The sequence below is a fragment of the Drosophila novamexicana genome, unplaced genomic scaffold (assembly GCF_003285875.2).
Source record: "Drosophila novamexicana strain 15010-1031.04,08,12 unplaced genomic scaffold, DnovRS2.1 tig00000564-arrow-pilon, whole genome shotgun sequence".
NCBI classification, from domain to species: domain Eukaryota; kingdom Metazoa; phylum Arthropoda; class Insecta; order Diptera; family Drosophilidae; genus Drosophila; species Drosophila novamexicana.
In genome coordinates, this window is record NW_020824810.1 from 3,201,055 (window position 1) to 3,220,583 (window position 19,529).

Sequence of the window (19,529 nt, forward strand, 5' to 3'; positions counted from 1 at the left end):
TCCCACAACTGAGCGACACCAACTACCCTAACAAAAGCCGGGAACTAAGCAGTTGCCAAGGCACTTGGCGACATGACGCAACTGTATTCGATATCAAATTATTTCAAAGATATCTATTTCAGTGCGATAAGAGGTTTTGACAGTTCCAGCTCACAGCTCTAAATATCGTATTATCAAGCTGGCTATTAATAATCTCTCCAATGTGTTGCATAATAAAACAAAGCGCAGCATATACCCTTACCTATACTACATAATATAGATAGCTATGCTTATTGTTTAAAGCTGAGAGTCGAGTTATATAGAAAGAGACAGATAAACACGTTCGACTGCTGCAGAACTGTTAGGGTATATTAGATTCGTTGTGCCGCGCACAAATTTGTGCGCAATATTGTCCTTTTTGTCGGTTTTCTTTTGTGCTGGAGCTGTTATTAAATTTTAGACACGCTGCTTCGGTGCCAGCCCCGCACTTACATACACATAGAAGTGTATATATATATTTATATAGGAGAAATAAAACTAAAGCCAAAGTCAAAGTCAAGGTACTTGAGTTACAAAAACACAAAAAAACCAAAAAAAAAAAGACAAAAAAGTAACGCAAAAACTTATTTATTTTGTACATTGTTGTGGTTGTTTCTGTCACCAACTCTCCTCTTGTTGTTGTTGTTGTTGTTATTATTTTTGGCATTGTCTATTTTTCAGGCGTCACGAAGCAAGTGGGCGACGCCCTGCTCCTGGAGGGACAACAGCGCACCGGACGCGTGGTCAGCATCGGCATCGCACCGTGGGGCATTGTGGAGCGCAATCATGAGCTGTTGGGCCACAATCGTGAGGTGCCCTGCCACAGTATTAGCTCGCCGAGGTGGGTAAAGAGCAGCACTTAATGCATATTTGATAAGGCCACAAGTCCCATTAAAGGTCCTGTTGTGGCACCTGTTGCAGCTGCTTTTACAGGTGTTGCATGCTCCTTTAAGTATTGATGACCCCCAACCGCCATCTGCTTTTGTTGCCAATAATATAGCATGTATTTGTCTTCTTTACGTTTCCAGATCGAAATTGGCCGTTCTGAACAATCGGCATGCGTATTTCCTGCTCGTCGACAATGGCACTCAGGCCAAATACGGCGCTGAATTGATATTGCGCCGCAAACTGGAGAAATTTATTTCGAATTTAAAGCTGCATCCATGTAAGTTCCACGAGTCAAATCGAAAAAAAAGGCAATCAGTTTAGTTGGCTTTCAGTTCTGGCAACCCGAGCACAGAATTGTGGCAAAGATTAATATGCTTTGAGGCTCACACAGATTCCATAGAAAGCTAAGCATTGTGCACAGCTAAGTTTACATTCATTGCCAAGGTTTGTGAACAGAAATTGCAACCAGCCAGCGTCTTTAATCTGATTTGGGCTTGCAATGACAACAGTTGAAAGTGGCACAAAGGGCACAGGATTTATCCTGTCGAACATGTAAAACTGGCTGAAAGCTGACTCAACCTGAAAGCTTAAATGTGCTTTAAACGTTTTTCGAGCTTATTATAAATGGCAAGATTAGAAACAGAAAAGTTGCAAACTGTGGTCCGTTAGATACTTTTATGTGCTTTCAAGTTTCTTTTTCATGAAAGGGCAAAAGCTTACAGTACAATAAAGTTTTGAATAAGTCGAAGAGAGAGAGAGAGAGAGGGAGAGAGAGTGAGGGATAGAGCAGAATAGGCTATAAAATAAACACAAGCTCAGCTTGAAGCTTAAAGCTTTAATGTGCTTTTAATGTTGCTCCCGCAATGACAAAAAAATCGTTGAAAATGATTCCATTTGACAGAAAAGTAGCAAACTGTGCACTGCTAGAAACTTTAATGTGCTTTTCGAGTTTTTTTTTTTTTAAGAGCAAAAGCTAACGCAAATGCGAGAAAGAGTTTTAAAAATTAAACAAAAGTTCTGCACTAAGCTTAAAGCTTGAATGTGCTTTTAAAGTTCTTTTTTTTTTGAAACGAAACAAATTAGTTGATTTTATCATAACTTTCAGCTAGTGTCATTGAGCCTTCTAAAGCCTTAAAGTTGAGTTTGTATTTGCGTTCAACTGTGCAAGGCATAAGTATAAAACTACGAGTGCGTTCCTGTGGCCTTTTGTCGACTATTATCATAATGATGTTTTATTTGTATTATGTCTGTTATAACTCTTGTGATTGAAGGCGGCAGTTGTAATGCATAAATCAACCTTAGGTCTGGCGAGGTCTGGTCCGGGTCAGCTGAGCTCAGGTGTGCTTAGCCCGCTGCGAATTATAACATTGAGTTGCACCTTTTGTTTTATCTTTAGCATAATTTATTTAAGCGCCTGCTGTTATTTGCTTCTACCGTTGCAGTCACACATTCCAGTACGCCCGTCGTCTGCCTGGTGATTGAGGGCGGCACAAACACAATACGTGCTGTCCTGGAATATGTGACAGACTCGCCGCCCGTTCCGGTTGTTGTTTGCGATGGTTCCGGGCGTGCCGCCGATCTGCTGGCCTTTGTGCACAAGTAAGTTTTTGGGCCTGCCATCCGACTGATTGCCGAGACGCAATTAATAAACCAGCCGCACTTGCTGTAAATTTAATCAGGCTCCCGCTCCCGTGCCTCCTTCCCCTTCCGCTTCCCCTGCCCAGCCCATTTCCCGCCTCTCGGGTCCTTACGTATTTTATTTGCGGTGCTGCTGTCGTTCGCTGATATTGTTATTAGTGGCTGCTGCTGGCTTCAAGTTCATTAAGTACACGACATTTAGCAAATTGCATATTTAAATTCGGAGCGGACTCGAAGACAAAATGTAGGCCACAATATAACGTATACGCCGCGTAGCCCACTTTCTATTTGTTTTGACAAACTTTTTGTGTGCGACGGACTCCTTTACTTGACTGTTGTTATTTACCTAACAATTTGCTGCCTCCCTTTGCACTGCTCCATTTAATTTAATGTGTTTAATTAGACGCCGCAATTGCGGCGGTGACAGCAGCAACAGCAACAGTCGCAGCCACAAGTCTTCTGCCCTTTAATTCAATATGTAACTTTGTCTTTAACCTTTTTTTGTTTTTGTGTAGGTATGCATCCGATGGCGAGGAGCAACCTGTGCTGGAGTCCATGCGTGAGTATCTCATTGGCACCATACAAAAAACCTTTGAGGTAGGCGTGGATCAGGCCGAGAAACTTTATCAGGAGCTGCTCCAGTGCACGCGCAACAAGAATTTGGTAAGTTGCAGGGATTGGCTGGCGTGGGCGTTGGCCAATGATGGTCTTAATGAATGATATACATTTGTATACCCTGTAAAAATCGGGATACGATAAAAAGCCATGTTTCTTGTACACATAGCCTTAATACCCTTCTTGCCACTTTCAATAGGTTCAGGGTATGAAGAGCTGGGATTTTTGGTACACATATTTAACATATGCATGTGTGTCTCTCTTCTTCTACCTGGCAGTGTACAGGTGTATTTGGCAAATGCCTTGGCAACGCAAGATTTCTGTTCAGCTTATGGCAATATTGTATGAAATTGTTTGGCCTGACATAAACAAGAGAAATGAAATATGGACATATCTATTTTTCATAGATATTTAAATGCCTCCATTTGTATTGAACGAAAAGCTGGCCCCGAGCTGGCGAAATGACTGTGCATTCAAATGTGCTTACTGACCCATTATTAAGTTTATAATATATTAAGCAAAGTTTATTTAGTTGAAAAATGATTAATTACATTGCGAAGCCTTTGAAAGGCCGGCTGGCTGGGAATTGGTTATTGGGCACTCTCGCAATTAAAAGCGCATAAAATACACAGAAAGAGCAAAAGAGGGCGAAACATTACCTTGAGATTTAAATTTGTGTTCAACTTTTCAATCACTTAAGACTTTTTGCGCGCACCGATTTAAATATTTAATTAGTCGTGTCAAGGGAGTGCCCCTATTGTGGCCCAGTTGAACATGAATTGAGTGCAAAAATAATTAGCCTACGAAATTCAATTGAACGTGTAATGAATTTTAAATCACCTTAAATTTGTAGACCTAGAGAATTTTGTCGTTATTAAGATTTTAATTGGTTTTCAAATAGACTGCGCCCCGCTTCGCCCACGGCTTGCCCGCGCCACGTTTAGCATTAACCATTACACGAGGCTTATTTTTATGATTCGTTTTTTTTTTTTTTTTTTTTTTGGTGCGCTCCACACAGATTACTGTGTTTCGCATACAGGAAAAGCCCGAAGGCGAGGCACAGGAGCTGGATCAGACCATACTCACGGCACTCTTCAAATCACAGCACCTCAGTCCGCCGGAGCAGCTTAGCCTGGCATTGACATGGAATCGTGTGGACATCGCGCGCAGCGAGATATTTGTCTATGGCCAAGAGTGGCCCAATGGTATGGCACAGCGCGAGTACATAAATATATATGTACAAGATATAAACTGGCATATATTTAGCATTTATTCAGACTCTGCATAATTTGCCATACAATTTTTATTGACCGCAGGCGCTTTGGACGAGGCCATGATGCAGGCACTCGAACATGATAGAATCGATTTTGTCAAATTACTTTTGGAGAACGGCGTCTCAATGAAGAAATTTTTAACAATACCCCGCCTCGAGGAGCTCTACAACACAAAACACGGTCCAGCCAATACCTTGGGGTGAGTTCCCATTTTGGGGCAACATATTTATTTTTTTGGTCAGCAAATTGTTTGCCCGTGCCAACTCCTATGCATTGCTCAGTTTTCTCTCTGTTTTCTAACTTATTTTTATTTTGTATTTCTTTTCTTTCCCGATTCCAGCTACATATTGCGCGATGTCCGCCCGCATATACCCAAGGGCTACATCTACACGCTCCACGACATTGGTCTTGTCATCAATAAACTAATGGGCGGCGCCTATCGGTGAGTAGGCCATACCAAAGCGTATTTTAATCCAAGGTTCCACATATTAGTCTTCCATAACTTGGTCGAAATTTACTGGTTTACCTTTGACCTGTCGTTGAAGTAATTACTTGAACTCGAGATTGATTCTGCAGCTTTTTTCTGTCGAGTCTGGGATTGTTGCTTAGCTTTCATTTAAAGGTATTCATTCAGCGCGAACAGGGTGTTTGCAAGTCGAATAATCTTATATTAACAAAGTATGTCATACTAAGTTGGTCAAATGTAAGTGCCTTAACTTTGACCTGTTGTTAAATACATTACTTGAACTCCAGATTAGTTCTGCAGATTTTTTTCTGTCGAGTCTGGAATTGTTGGCAAGCTTTCATTCAGTTGGTGCAGGGTGTTTGCTAGTCGAATTATCTAATTTGTTGCTATAAAATTCAATGTGTGTTAGCCAAACCGAAGGTTAAACACTCTAGGCAAGAGTTAAGGCCCATCAAATCAAGCGTCTCGAGTAATTGTAGCCAAAAAATTGATGGAGACAAAGTTTTATGCGGGCTGAAATTTCAGAGCTGCTCGTAAATTTTTGGGGAAATCAACCAAAAAAAGGTCGTGACAAACTTGATGCCAAAGTTATAATGATCAGCTTTCTGGCAAAGTACATATAAAACGCTCGACAATTAAACGTAAAGGCAACAAAATGAACGAGTTGTCAGTGGGCGGCCAGTTCCGTGAAAGAATCCTTTTCAGTGAAAGTATCCTTTCAGGCTAGACTCGAACAGTGGGAGTCCAGAATCTGTGTGGACTCTGCAAATTAGTTTATCACTGCAGCGCTTTCAGTTAATGCCTGTGTTTTTTAACACTGACCCGGCCCATAAAAATTGTGGCCAGTGCGCCGCATCGCGGGGGGGGGGCGTGTCCGACGCCTTTAACATGTTGCCGGATTAAATTTGATGAGCTCCAAACGTTCGCCAAATTTGTTTATAAAAATGTAATAAGTTTTCACAACTTGCAGCGCTTGTCTCAGGGCGTCTCAAAAGGCAGGAAAAAAAGTAAAATTTTAAAATAAGAATAAAAGCAAGTCAAAGTAAAGGAGAGCAGAGCGAAAAGCAGCCGCCAAAAGGCGCCTATAATTATTTCTCGTTAACATTTTGGCCAGCGAGGCGCAAAATGCTGCGGCTTAGATTTAGTTAACGCGGCTTTTGCGGTCGCTTTTTGTATGAATTTAATATATCTTAAAGGTCCCCTTTTGACTCCTGTGGTTGGGTTATTACGAATATGTTGTGCGAGGTTTTTTATGGCCAAATTGAGATATTACTTCTCCTTCTTTTATCGATTGCCTCGAATGCTGCTTATCAATTGGAAATAAATAAAATTTGGTTTTTAATTGCACTCAAACCAAACTAAATGAAATTTAATAAAGATATCCGCAAAGGGTATTTAATTATCGGCCATTTATATATTAACTTTTCCGCGTTTGTACTCATTGTGTGAGTTGCCCCAAAAATTGTTTGAGGTTTCAATAGGCAGCCCAAGCATGGCAAATGTATCAATCAAGTAATTTAATTAAAAGCCAAAAGATACTCGTTCAAGTTTTCTATGGGACCGCAAAAAAAAAACAAAAAACGAAGCGGAGCCCAAAGTTAAGGGTTGTGCATTTTCAAGCGCTGCTTTCTGAAGTTTCCATTTAAACAAGAAATTAATTTTGATTTTGTGTTAAATAAATACAAAATGAACGCAAATAAGTTGCCTGCTCTGGGACATATTTATGCGCCACTTTTTAGAGATATCCTTTAGCTAGATAAACTACTTAATTTAACACTAGCCTGGCGTCCCTGCTTTCTCCTTTGGCCTTTGTGCTTTCAATCAAAGGTCGCCAGTTATCTGACAAATGGCCATCTAAATGCTGTTCAGTCTCTCAACTCTCAACTCTGAACTGAAAAACTGGCAGCAAAACTGTTGTTTAGATTAAATTACGGTTCTTGTTTTGGCCTTTTCTCACTTGGCTGCCCAGGGCTGGCCAAATACCTTTGGGGCGTGGCTCTGCCTGTGTGTGTGTGTGTGCGTGTGTATCTGTTTGCCATTCAGTTCGGCTGCTGTTGCCAGTCGAAATGATTGTCTAGACATTTGAATGCTGCCATCATCAACAGCAGCAACAGGCAGGCAAACAGGCAATCATCTATCAAAAACTTGGCCCAAAAGAGCTGCCAAAAATTTGTGCGTAATTAAAAGCATTTAAGTTTTTCATTTTCATTTGCGCTTAGCATTCAATTTGAATTGATTTTCCAATCGTCGCCTTCATCAATTATTTACGGCAACAATTTTATTTTTTATGCCCGCCTTAATTGTTTGCCCGTAAAACAGCAGCTGCTTAAAGAGCTGCCATAAACAATATTAAAGCAAGAAAACAGCTCAAATAAATGCTCGGTAATTTTCATTTTCAAGTACAACAAGAGGTCATGTTCGTAACCCAATATGCCTGCAATTTACTTACTTACTTGCTTTTGATTTTGTTTTCAATGTCTTCTCTTTGCAAATTCAAAATTATATATTGAACGAACTGAAAGATGCCATTAGGCGTGTCATTTCCTTTTAGTACAGCTAAAATATCCTTTAACAAAGTAAATAGTCTGTAAATAGAGAAAGATACAGCTACAGCTACAGTTCACCAGAAAGTGACAGATATTCAATTGGAAAACAAAAATGCAATTACTATATATCTGTGAGTTTTGGGCCAGGACTGAAATCGCTTAAGCCGCCAACGCCTGACAGGGAGCTGGCCAACAAAGGGATAAGCGCCCAGCCCAGAGCTTAGCAAACAGAAAGAAAAAGAAATAATAGTAATAATACCAACAAAAGGAAAAGCACAGAGACAGACATTTTTCTACGTATATTATTATTATTATTTTATCTATATTCTCTTTGGCTGTTTGGCCAAATATATTTGGCTCAAATGCAAATTTGGCAGCTGAAAAATGAGTTTTACTTGGAGAAACAAACGCAATTCAGGGCTATTTATTTCCTGCAGATCCTATTATACGCGTCGCAAGTTCCGGCCCATCTATGCGAAGGTGATGAACAGCTATGCAAATGCCTGCCGCAAGTCCTCCTCGTATCAATATCAGCGCTATGCGGGCGCCAATTCGCTGAGCCTGGTCACCGGGCTGCTGCCATTTACCACCGAAATGGCCCTGTTCGAGTTCCCGTTCAATGAGCTGCTGGTGCGTGTACACTGAATGAATTTGAGGCCGTGTTTGGGACTATTTTGTTGGCCTTTTCACAGATCTGGGCCGTGTTAACCAAGCGACAGCAAATGGCGCTGCTCATGTGGACGCACGGCGAGGAGGCGCTGGCCAAATCCTTGGTCGCCTGCAAGCTGTACAAGGCAATGGCACACGAGGCGGCTGAGGATGATTTGGATACCGAAATCTACGAGGAGCTGCGCTCCTATGCCAAAGAGTTTGAGAGCAAAGGTAAGTGCGGTGGCAAGCCCCTCCAGTCCCTCACGCCTCACGCCTCGCATAAATTGGATAGTTAATTGTGGTTAAGCTTTTCATTTAATTAAGTTGTTGCGCTTGTCAATCACGCCCAACTCGTCTAATTAACGAGCCTGACTCTGGCGCTTGACTAATTGCCTTTTGTCTGCCCTTTTGTCTTGTATTGTGGTTCCTCCTCCTCCTTTACGTTTGTCGCTGCGGCAGGCAACAAGCTGTTGGACTTTAGCTATCGCCAGGACGCGGAGAAGGCGCAACGCTTGCTCACCTGCGAGCTGCACTCGTGGTCCAATCAGAGCTGCCTCTCGCTGGCCGTCGCCGCCAATCATCGCGCCCTGCTCGCCCATCCCTGCAGCCAGGTCATACTGGCGGATCTCTGGATGGGCGGATTGCGTACGCGCAAGAATACCAATTTTAAGGTGAGTACCAGATGACAAAAAAAAAGGTTATATTTTAAGAGTTTTTGTTAGTATTTGTAACTGTTTATCTACATTTTTGTTGGGAGTATTTATACCTTGAACCCATTGAAAATGGGTATAAGGGTATATTGTATTTGTGCAATATCCAAATGTATGTAACAGGCAGAAGGAAGCATCTCCGACCCCATAAAGTATATATATTCTTGATCAGCATCAATAGCCGAGTCGATCTAGCCATGTCCGTCTGTCTGTCCGTCCGTCCGTCCGTATGTACGAACGCAAGGATCTCAGAACCTTTAAGAGCTAGAGACTGAAATTTTAGATGTAGGTGCTCCTAGTGCCTGCGCAGATCGAGTTTGTTTCCGATAACTTCGATTACTTACTCCGTTTCCAAGCAATCGATAAAAATCGATATCGATATCCTTTTTTTTGGGCAATTTTGGTAAATAATAAGAGCTAGAGTCACCAAACTTGACATATATGTAACTTCTAAAATAGAATATACATATACATATATATATATGCATTTGATGTTGGAAGAAGAGGGTTCAGGGTATCCCTCAGTCGGGAGCTCCTGACTAGAACCTCTTACTTGTTTTATTATATTTTTATGCATCCACATTATTCAATTGCAGGTGATTTTAGGCTTGGTAATGCCATTCTATATAAGGCAATTGGACTTCAAATCGAAAGAGGAGCTACAACAAATGCCGCAGACCGAGGAGGAGCATTTGGAGAATCAAAATCTGGACAACGATGATTCCGATCGATCACAGCCCGATGCCGAGGTAAGTTCCACACTTGCCAAACGTATTTGTCTTTGTTTAATTTCTTAAAAAGCCTTAATTTGTTTCAATTTTAGTTTGTGTTTTTTATTGACATTTTTTTTGTTTGTTAACTATATGCGTGCCAGTTCTTAAATTGTATTAATTCCAGTTTCAGCTAAGCTAAATACTAAATAATTAATTACTCTTATTAACAGATACAAATTAATTACTCTTATAATTATATACATATATATATATATATATATATATATATTTAACTATATATCGTGCTATCATACCTAACGAAATGCCCTACCAAATACCCTCTACCTACTCTATTTGTTTTAGAACGCCCTTTTAAAAGCCAAAAGATCCATTTCCTTGAGATATAGGATGGGCGCGGGCAGTAATAATCGCGACAAGGTAGTAAAAATCAACAGATAAAAAACACAAACAACAAAAAATACCAACATTATTTCAAGCATTTCCTGTTGAAGACTCTATGTCTATATAACTTACTATATATCAATATATATGTTTTTCAATGTATTTGTTATTTCATGTATTTGCTATCGAATTGTCTGTCTGTCGGTCTGTTACGTTCGCTCTCTCTCTCTCTCTCTCTCTATCTCTGTTTGATTCTTTATGTGTCTTGTATATTCTATGTACTCTTTGTATTCTGTCTATATAAACTATGTTTTTTTTTATACATTACTCAAATTTATGGCATCTAATTTGTAACGCATTATGTGTTTAGCTGATTTTTATTGATTTCTATGCCCAGTCCAAGTTAATCTTACCATTCGTGGCTTATTTTTAGTAAGGCCTTAGGAATCGTTAGCCTTAAGCGAATAGGAAACGTGTTCTAGCCGTTTGAAGTTTCCTGCTGGTTTAGGTTAGATTGCCCAAGGACTTAACTGTGGAATAATTTACTTGATATAGGTTTGCCATAGAGTCTAACTTACCTTAAATGTAGAACTGTGTGCTCTCAACGCCTCATATAATTATAACAGTATAACAGTTAAACAGTATAAAAGTGTAAACATGTAACCCTTTAGCAGTAGATAAGCATCCGAAATTTATAACAGTTTAAAAATATGTAAGTTTAACTTAGTAAAAGTATATATTTAACCCTTTAGCCTTTTACCTTTCAAACGAGCTGAACGGTAAAATATATGTATAACGGTATAACAGTTTCCCATTACAGTCGTGTAACGCAGGAGATAAGCGTTCGAAGATAACAACAGTATAAATATATATTAGTTGAATTGAATAAAAGTATTCAAGTTTTAACGAGTATAACAGTAAAATATATGTATAACTGTATAACAGTTGTGTAACGTCCCTTAGGTATACAAAATATCGTGCAGTTACTTGACTTCTGGTCTATCTATACATATTCATCTAACTTATGCAGTCTCCTCCCTCTCTCTCTCTCCCCCTCTCTTTCTCCGTTCTCTGTTTTCTGTTCTCTATCTCGTTTTTTATAACACATTTAATCTGCGTTAATTCTCTAAAAAGTGCAAACTAATACCAGTTGAGAAGCAATCGCCATCATTTCACAGTCCTGCTAACTCGACAGATGTAAGTTTTTAGCAGAGCCACGCCTCCTCTTACGCCCATTTGCAATATTTATTTTAAAAAGTAACAAATATTTGCTTGTTCGGGTTAAAAATATTAAGTGCGAATAGCCATTAGCAGACTTAGCAGAATCCTTTGTGGCCAGTGTCCCATGGCTTAAGGCTTAATTTAAAGTTCAATTAAGTAATAACCGTTAAGAGCACAAGCACACACACACACCATACACCACACTCTATACACACACACGCACACAGACACACAGCTATTAACAATGCATATGTATGTATATGTGCGAACTGCTATAGATATGTCAAGCTGTTTGCCTATATGTTGTGCTCGCAGCTCTCAAGAGCAAGCTCTGCAGTTGTTCAAATATTGTTTTTCACTTACACACACACACACACAAGCACACACGCACACACATGCCCGTTTGTATAGAAGCAGTGGAAAATCCTTTAATCAGAAAATCAAATTAAAATCTATTGAACTTGTGCGCACAGCAATAAAGTTGTTAGGCTAATCACATCGAGTGTTGCCATTGATTAAAATTTAATTCGTATTACCTCCCACCCCCTCCGCAGTCGACAGCATCCCGCATAAGGGTATTCCGTGTCGAGGTTACTTTTACGTTAACAGTCGTAGTTAGTACAAACACACAGATCTGTACAAATACAATTTGTGGCCTGCATTTGAATATCTTTTTTTTTAGTTTGATTTCCGTTTTGATACAAATATCTTTTGAAATTTTCCATGCTAAGTATTCATTACATCTGCTCGTACAATTTGTAGCATTTACTGCATTTAATAGAAAGCAAAAAATCGTAAATCGTCAATTGTTATCTTTTAAAATAAATAAATATATATATATATACATATATGCGAAACGTGTGCCCCTTCCCCTTCAACCCGTTGCAGGCTCTATTGGCGGATACTTATTCGGTGCGCGAAACAAAAGTACACGAAAATGGCAAAGTGAGTAAATTCACAACTACCCACGAATACATTCACACTCATACACAGACACTCAGTTATACATTCATTCATTTCATTTGTGGAACTTTTTAATTGAATGCGCTCAAAATATATTTATATATTTATTCCCACCATATTTTCATATACATTTTTACTTGTGTGACCATTATGTACGTCTATCACATAATTGAATATATACTTAAATTAGTATGAAATATAAAAGTTATCAAATATATATATACATATATATATATATATACTATACTTAATAGAACACATTGTATGACATGCGCCGTTACGCATACGTCCCGTAGACCCAACTTCAAAGCCCCCTTTTAGCTGAGCAAGTGCTGTCCTCAAGGCGTTTTGACTAACAACATGCGATTAACTGAAACATTTACTTTGATTCACTTTTTGATTTTTAGTTAAACCACATTCACATGCATTCAATTTTCAGTTTTACCTGCCTAACAAGTACTGCCCGTTAAGTACTCGTTCGAATTTTACAGGTTAATCTCACTGCTGGAGCGGAAGAAGCACCCTCCAAAGTTAGTGTTGCATACCCCTAGTACTCGTTTAACTCGTATAACTCGTAGTCAATTTTACTTACTTAACCATTTAACTTTCTCTTCGATCAATCAAATCAAAGTTGGCTTACGTATATTTCATTTGCATCAAAGTAGTTGATTAATTAAGTGAACTTTTAGTGCATGTTCCATACGCTTTTGGCGTCGCTTACAATTAATTGGCGCGTATATAAATTAGAAATCAAACCACACGCCGTTACATTTACATTGCACACGCAATTTTAATTAGTTAACTCAGTTTTACTAAACATACATCTATATATATATATATATACCATAGCCTATGTAGGTAGTTTCACCGCGCCAAACTCTGCGTATACGTAATATATATGCGTATACGCCGCGTGCACATGTACATAAATCTAGATACTACATGCATATGCTATCTGTCACGCACTTTGTATTCTCTAATGTTGATAATTGAATTCAACTCAATTTCAAACTAACTTCACGTGCATTCCACTCGCTGCACTCTGAACTCGGCGACAAACTAAAGTTTATATACATCTATATTTTTTTTTTCTGTATAAATTTGATGGCATTTTTCGGGGGGTCACAGGTCTCGCTGACAGACTCGGATCCATCGCAGTTTCGGGAATTCTTTCACCTGTCCGAATTCACCAACGAGATTAAACAGCATCAGCCGCTGCGCCTGAAGAAGAAGTTCTACGAATTTTATACGGCGCCCATCACCAAATTCTGGGCCGATTCGGTAAGTGCTAAGACGTTTTTTTTTAATTACTAGCTAACGGAAATTAGCAGCTAGTGCTTCATTTCCGCTCACGCTCTCGCAATTGACAGCCCCAATGCTAACTTATGTGGATAAGTATAAAGGTATTTCGTATTTAATTACCTGTACCTGTGCAAATGGTTGGACAGGGAATATATTGTGCAAACATATGTAACAGAAAAGTCGGAAGCAACTTTGACCTTGGCAGAAAGTACATTATTCTAGATCTGTCTGTCCTTATGAACATGACTTTCTCAAAGAATTAGCAATTGGAGTATTTGGATGCTTGCAGGGTATCATCTAGTCGAGCATTATTTGCTTTTCGTTCCCTTTTTAATGTAATTATATTTGCTATATTTTGTTGCAGATTGCGTACATGTTCTTTCTGATAATGTTCTCGTTCACGGTGCTGGTTAAAATGGGTCCCATGCCCCGCTGGCAGGAATGGTATTCGATAGCCTACATAACGACATTGGGTTTCGAGAAGGTGCGCGAAATCATATCCTCTGAGCCGGTGGCCATTACGTAAGTAGTTCACAAATTGAATTCAACTTGGCTGTGTGTTTAATTGCATTTAATTTAATGATTATAAATGAGTCCCACATTGGCGCATACTTTATGCCTCTGTGCATTTTGATTACTTTCCTTCTTCCTGTCGATATGCTGTGTGCTTCGCCTTCTGAGTTTATTCACACTTGATTTACGGCCTTTCGATTTCTGTGGAGCCCTTCATTAATGCGATTCTGTTGCGGTCTTTTCTTTTTTTTTTTTTTTGTTGTTCTTGTTGCAGTCACAAATTCTCCGTGTGGGCGTGGAACATGTGGAATCCTTGCGACGGCGCTGCCATAATACTCTTTCTTATCGGCCTGTCCTTTCGCTTTCGCCCCAATACCATGGACATTGGGCGTGTCATTTACTGCGTGGACAGCATCTACTGGTATCTGCGCATATTGAACATTCTCGGCGTCAACAAGTACCTGGGTAAGTCGCCAGCTCTATTGATATATATGACTATATATATCCTTAACTTTTGCGCACAGGTCCTTTGGTCACCATGATGGGCAAAATGGTTAAGAATATGATATATTTCGTGGTGCTCTTGGCTGTGGTTCTCATGAGTTTCGGCGTCAGTCGCCAGGCCATACTCTATCCCAACAATGAGCCCACCTGGCGGCTCATCAGAGAGGTAAGCACAGCTAGCAAGTTGTCTATGTAACAACTAAATATACACACATTTGTTTTTATGTACGTGTCTGTGTGCGTGTGTGTGACTAATTAATGCCGGTAAACAAACCAAGTACGCTTGCAGAGTGTATTATGTGAACCGATCAAATATAATATATATTCCTAATCAAACGCTAAAGCCCATTTTACATAGCCAGGCTCGTCTGTTTTTTATTCCAACAAGTAGCTTTTCTTGTCTAAACTTGACATTACTTTGTCTTTTAATTCCTGTCAATTAATTCCCGTGACAAAACTAAACGGATCGTCTGACTATATCACCTTTGAATAAAGATGAACTTTATTGTCTATCTACCTTAGTTAAGATCGGTTTCTTTCAATGCACAGATATCCCCGATCTGCAAGGGTATTATGGGTCTCGGCAGGCCGAAGAAACTTGTACTTTTACGTTGATTAAAAACATGTACCATATATGCAATTTTACAGTCGTGTAAATAATAATTCTGTAGCTCAAACAAAAAAGCTGCTCATATTTTGTGCTCATGCTGATTAATTGTGTCTGTGCGTGTGTGTGTGTGTGTGTGTGTGTGTGTGTGCGTGTGTGCCTTTAACAAATATTAACATTTATGAACGTATATATATATATATGGATATATGCTCTATGTACACTGACAATTTCCATTGCAGCGCTTGAATTGTGTATTTTTGAAAGAAACGGAGTACATGCATTTACTTTTATAAAAAAACAAAAAGCAAGCAAAACGTTTTTTAAAACTCAATTAATTGTAGCTAAATTCTGGTATTTAAGTAGAATTCGCAGCGAGCTCTATATATATTTTAGTTATACATATTATTTTTTTGGTTTTCTACTAAGTAGTTTTCATGCTCATTTACGAAAACGATACTCGATACTCGATACTCGCTACTCGATACTCGCTACTCGATACTCGCTATTTGATACTCGATACTCAATTGACTAACTGCTATTCTCTCCATTGTGTCTTGTATTGTATTTTTCTATCTTTTGTTCTTTGGCGCGACATTCGAACTCGAACAAAAAATCAAAATAAAAAACGCACCATTCACTATTCACTTTTCGTTATTCACCTATTCACTATTCACTTGTAAACCATTCACAACATTTCTCGTCGCATTCGCATTCGCATTGGTTTTGTATTTGCCACGACATGGCCAGGTTATCGCTGGCTCAATCGTAGCGCCCGGATTTCAAGGGGCTCTCGGTCACAATAGTCGTTCCCACAATACGCGTCTCTCGGGCTTCGGATCCAACGCATTTGCTGCACACTATCGCAACCAAGCAGCAGCAGCAGCAGCAGCAGCAGCGGCAGCAGCAGCGGCTACAACAACAACAACAACAAGCACAACCAGGATGCCGCCCAGCGCAGAGCCGCCCACTGTGACGCCCACAACAACAACAACAACAACACTTAACCCCGAACTGCCCAGTCTTTTGAGCGGAAATCTCACAAATGTACAACAACAAAATTGGTTTGCTATTTAGAAAAAACAAAAACAAAAAGCCTGTGTGTAGCATTGATCCTAGCTGGCGTCCCTGCTGTGTGTTTGTGATAAATATGATATATATATATATATATTATATATGGCGTATATATGATATGATATATGGCAAGCTGTCTATATAGTTGTTGTTGTTGTGCCTCAAACATTTTCGTTTATTGTGCAAAAGAATATTTTTGTCTTAATTGGTTTCTTATCAATTTCTTGCTTATATTTCATTAAATATCGATGTTGTTGCAAGTAAACCCCCAAGAACCCCAATTGAATTACCCAAACTCTCTTTGATCTCTCTCTATCTCTCTCTCCCCCTCTCTCTCTGTCTCTCTCTAACACACTCTTTCTCTACTGTGTCTTAGTGCCAACGGGTTGGTTCTTTGGCTTCTCGTACAGAGTCTTACATCGTTTCCTGCTCGCCGACTTCGTTGTCTTTATCCTTTGTCTATACTTTTCTATCATATGCTCATTTAATTTATATGACTTATATGCTACATATTATTGATTAAGTTTTATTAATTAATTATAGTGCATGTTTTGCAATTATTCTATAGCAAAATTCAAGTACTTGCATCTGAGAAGTAAATGTGTGTACTCAGTTTCCAGTTGTTTGGCCTAAATGCTCGCATATTTATTCATCATTTCTGTCATTCAGTTTCAATTCCATTTCAAGATCTTTTTGTAATACCTATCAATATTATAAGTATATATATATATATGTATGCCCATAAATATATTCATTTTTGCATGCGAAATACTTTCGCTGTTTGCACAATGTCACAAACAACAAGGTTCTCCCCTTTCCCAACCTGCATTGCAGTCATTCGCGAAATTTCATTCAACAGCCAGGCTGCTGTAGTAATACTTTTGTGATACACTGTAAACACTTTTCGCAGCAATTTGCATGCAATATGCAAATGTTTAACGCAGTCAAAGTGTATTTGGCTCAAATAATGTCCTGACGCAGCTTAAATGCGTTTTATTCCGTGTCCCTGGGCTGAAAATGTGCCTGGGCTGCTCTGCTAAGGTCTATGCCAAAGGAATTTTAAATAGTTTGATTTGCATCCACATCAATGGAAATGGATGGCAACGAGATCAAGATACAGATACAGGTGCAGAAGGAAGATATGCATTAAATACACAAAACCAAATAAGTTAAAGAGAACGAATGGGATTAAGAACAAAATGCAGCTTAAGATAAAATACAGATGGAACAGGAATTTAAGATGAATCCTGTTTAAGATTTTGACAAAAATCAGTTTCGGCTCTCGGCCTTACGCCGGCGCGAACCCTATTAATGAAAATTCGAATCTCTGCCGGAGAAATAGAGATTGAAGCCATGTAATTTCAATTTCAATTAACCGGCTGCCAGCTGTGTATTTTGTAAATACCAAACTGTCTACGCTTAATTATTTGAAATCTATCACAAATTCCCATCCATCCAACGCCTCCCCTCCCCACTGCCGTGACACGACCTCCTCCATGCTGCCCCGCAGTTAAATCGCAGAGCCATTAACCCGGCAAATGCTAATGAAATGGTGGCAGGCATTTAATGAACTCAACTAACTACAGTAGCATGCTGGCTAAACTAAAAGAAAATGCTCAGTAAACACACAACACACACACACACACACACACACACGCACACATACACTTACATATATAACCCATAGCAACTATCTGTGTCGATGTGTAAAACTTGCATTAATGTTGACCCAGTCGGGGCGAGCGGTCGGTTTAAGCCCGAAATTGAATTACGCTTGGCCATCGTTGTTTTTTGTTGCCGACCAGCAGCTGGCTCCGTTTTTACTGCTCTTTATTTTGTTCTTAATTATTATTTTTTGTTTCAATTCAACAGGTCACCTATCAGCCGTACTTCATGCTGTACGGCGAGGTCTTTGCCGATGATATCGATCCGCCCTGCGGCGAGGATCCGCGTCAGCCCGCCTGCGTTACAGGTGACTGTTGCCCCACATATAAATACATATATATATATATAAACTGTATTTGTAAACTGAATGTCATTTGCAGGGCATTGGGTGACGCCTATAACGATGTCCATGTACCTATTGATTGCCAACATACTGTTAATCAATCTGCTCATTGCCGTTTTCAATAATATATTCAATGAGGTCAATTCGGTTTCACACCAGGTGAGTTAATTAATTGCAGCCGCTTTACTGTTAAGTATATTTCATTATACAAAGGCTGCTCACAGTTGCTTTCTGAACTGATTAATTGATCAAAGAACTCAACTGATTAGTAAGAGACTTTAAGTCTGTGGCTGTGGGCAGCCCTAGCTGACTTAGACTTTCAAATACCTGAAGCATGCTTTTTTAATATTGATATTGATATTAAAATTTTGTTTGCCTGCAGGTATGGATGTTCCAGCGCTTCACTGTCGTCATGGAGTATCAGCAGAAGCCGGTGCTGCCGCCGCCCTTCATCGCCTTCTGCCATTTCTATTCGCTGCTTAAGTATTGCGTGCGCAAAGCGAAAGGTGAGCCCGGCATGAGCAAGTTTAGCTTTGTTCCCTGTGAGTGAAATAACCAGAGCGTGCGCTCCCTTGTCGACCCCTAGAACGAGAATAATGTAAAAAATCTCTATATCTCTCTATATATATTTTGCCTGCTGCCGCATTGCCGCATTGCTGCATCTCGTCGTTGTCGTTGTCATCGTCGTGCTCGTCCACAACTTTTGTGTCCAAATGTGATTTCAATATATTTGCGTATTGTTCACAACTGTGCTGCTTCTTCTGCTTATAATTCTTGTTGGCATACGATTAATTCAATTGTTTGCTTGCGCCTCTCTTTCCATAGGATTGGAGGTGCAGCGGGACAATGGCCTCAAGCTATTTCTCGAAAAGGACGATCTGGAGCGGCTGTACGACTTCGAGGAGGAGTGCGTCGAGGGCTTCTTTCATGAACAGGAAATCATATTGAATCAGTCGACCGATGAGCGCGTCAAGAACACAACGGAGCGCGTCGAGACCATGTCACAGAAAATCGAGGACATCAATCAAAAGGAGAACATACAAACAGCCACTGTGCAGGTGTGTACACACACACGCACACTCTAGCTTTTTTTTTCTTTTTTGTTATGCAAATGCACAATTCTCATTTTGGCACATTGATTTGGGGTTTTATGCGCAGTGACAGGCAGCCGCAACTGCAGCTTAAATTGAAAATGTCCTTAAATGTCGAGTAATACGAGGGTTGCCTTTTCATAGTTTGTCGGCTCAATTAAAATCTCTTATTGCTTTCTCGATAAATGTATTTCTAGCTAAACAAACAAATCTCACAAATTCCGATTACTTGATAGCATGACTAACTACCATGTCTGGTTCTTTCCTCATCGTAAATTCGTATTGCTAGAAAATGACGAATATTCTTAAAAATAAATAGAAAGGC

The 19,529-nt window shown here is 39.6% G+C and overlaps 1 protein-coding gene across 14 annotated transcripts in view; it reads left to right on the forward strand.

Annotated features, from left to right (window-relative positions):
* The window catches only part of LOC115762479 (transient receptor potential cation channel trpm), a 60,563-nt gene that overhangs the window by 37,147 nt on the left and 3,887 nt on the right, over positions 1-19,529 (forward strand). For 5 of the 14 annotated variants that reach the window (XM_030704707.1, XM_030704706.1, XM_030704708.1 and 2 more), the window contains 21 exons: positions 700-859; positions 1,047-1,183; positions 2,349-2,505; positions 3,060-3,207; positions 4,178-4,364; positions 4,476-4,632; positions 4,774-4,875; positions 7,883-8,075; positions 8,138-8,327; positions 8,556-8,767; positions 9,403-9,555; positions 11,056-11,118; positions 12,031-12,087; positions 13,234-13,386; positions 13,772-13,929; positions 14,195-14,385; positions 14,445-14,590; positions 17,978-18,077; positions 18,151-18,272; positions 18,496-18,619; positions 18,939-19,171. In XM_030704707.1, the coding sequence (XP_030560567.1) occupies positions 700-859; positions 1,047-1,183; positions 2,349-2,505; positions 3,060-3,207; positions 4,178-4,364; positions 4,476-4,632; positions 4,774-4,875; positions 7,883-8,075; positions 8,138-8,327; positions 8,556-8,767; positions 9,403-9,555; positions 11,056-11,118; positions 12,031-12,087; positions 13,234-13,386; positions 13,772-13,929; positions 14,195-14,385; positions 14,445-14,590; positions 17,978-18,077; positions 18,151-18,272; positions 18,496-18,619; positions 18,939-19,171 (3,143 nt within the window). Of the gene's footprint in view, positions 1-699; positions 860-1,046; positions 1,184-2,348; positions 2,506-3,059; positions 3,208-4,177; positions 4,365-4,475; positions 4,633-4,773; positions 4,876-7,882; positions 8,076-8,137; positions 8,328-8,555; positions 8,768-9,402; positions 9,556-11,055; positions 11,119-12,030; positions 12,088-13,233; positions 13,387-13,493; positions 13,698-13,771; positions 13,930-14,194; positions 14,386-14,444; positions 14,591-17,977; positions 18,078-18,150; positions 18,273-18,495; positions 18,656-18,938; positions 19,172-19,529 lie in introns of those variants that run through there. The other 9 variants (XM_030704711.1, XM_030704712.1, XM_030704713.1 and 6 more) reach the window with 5 other exon arrangements.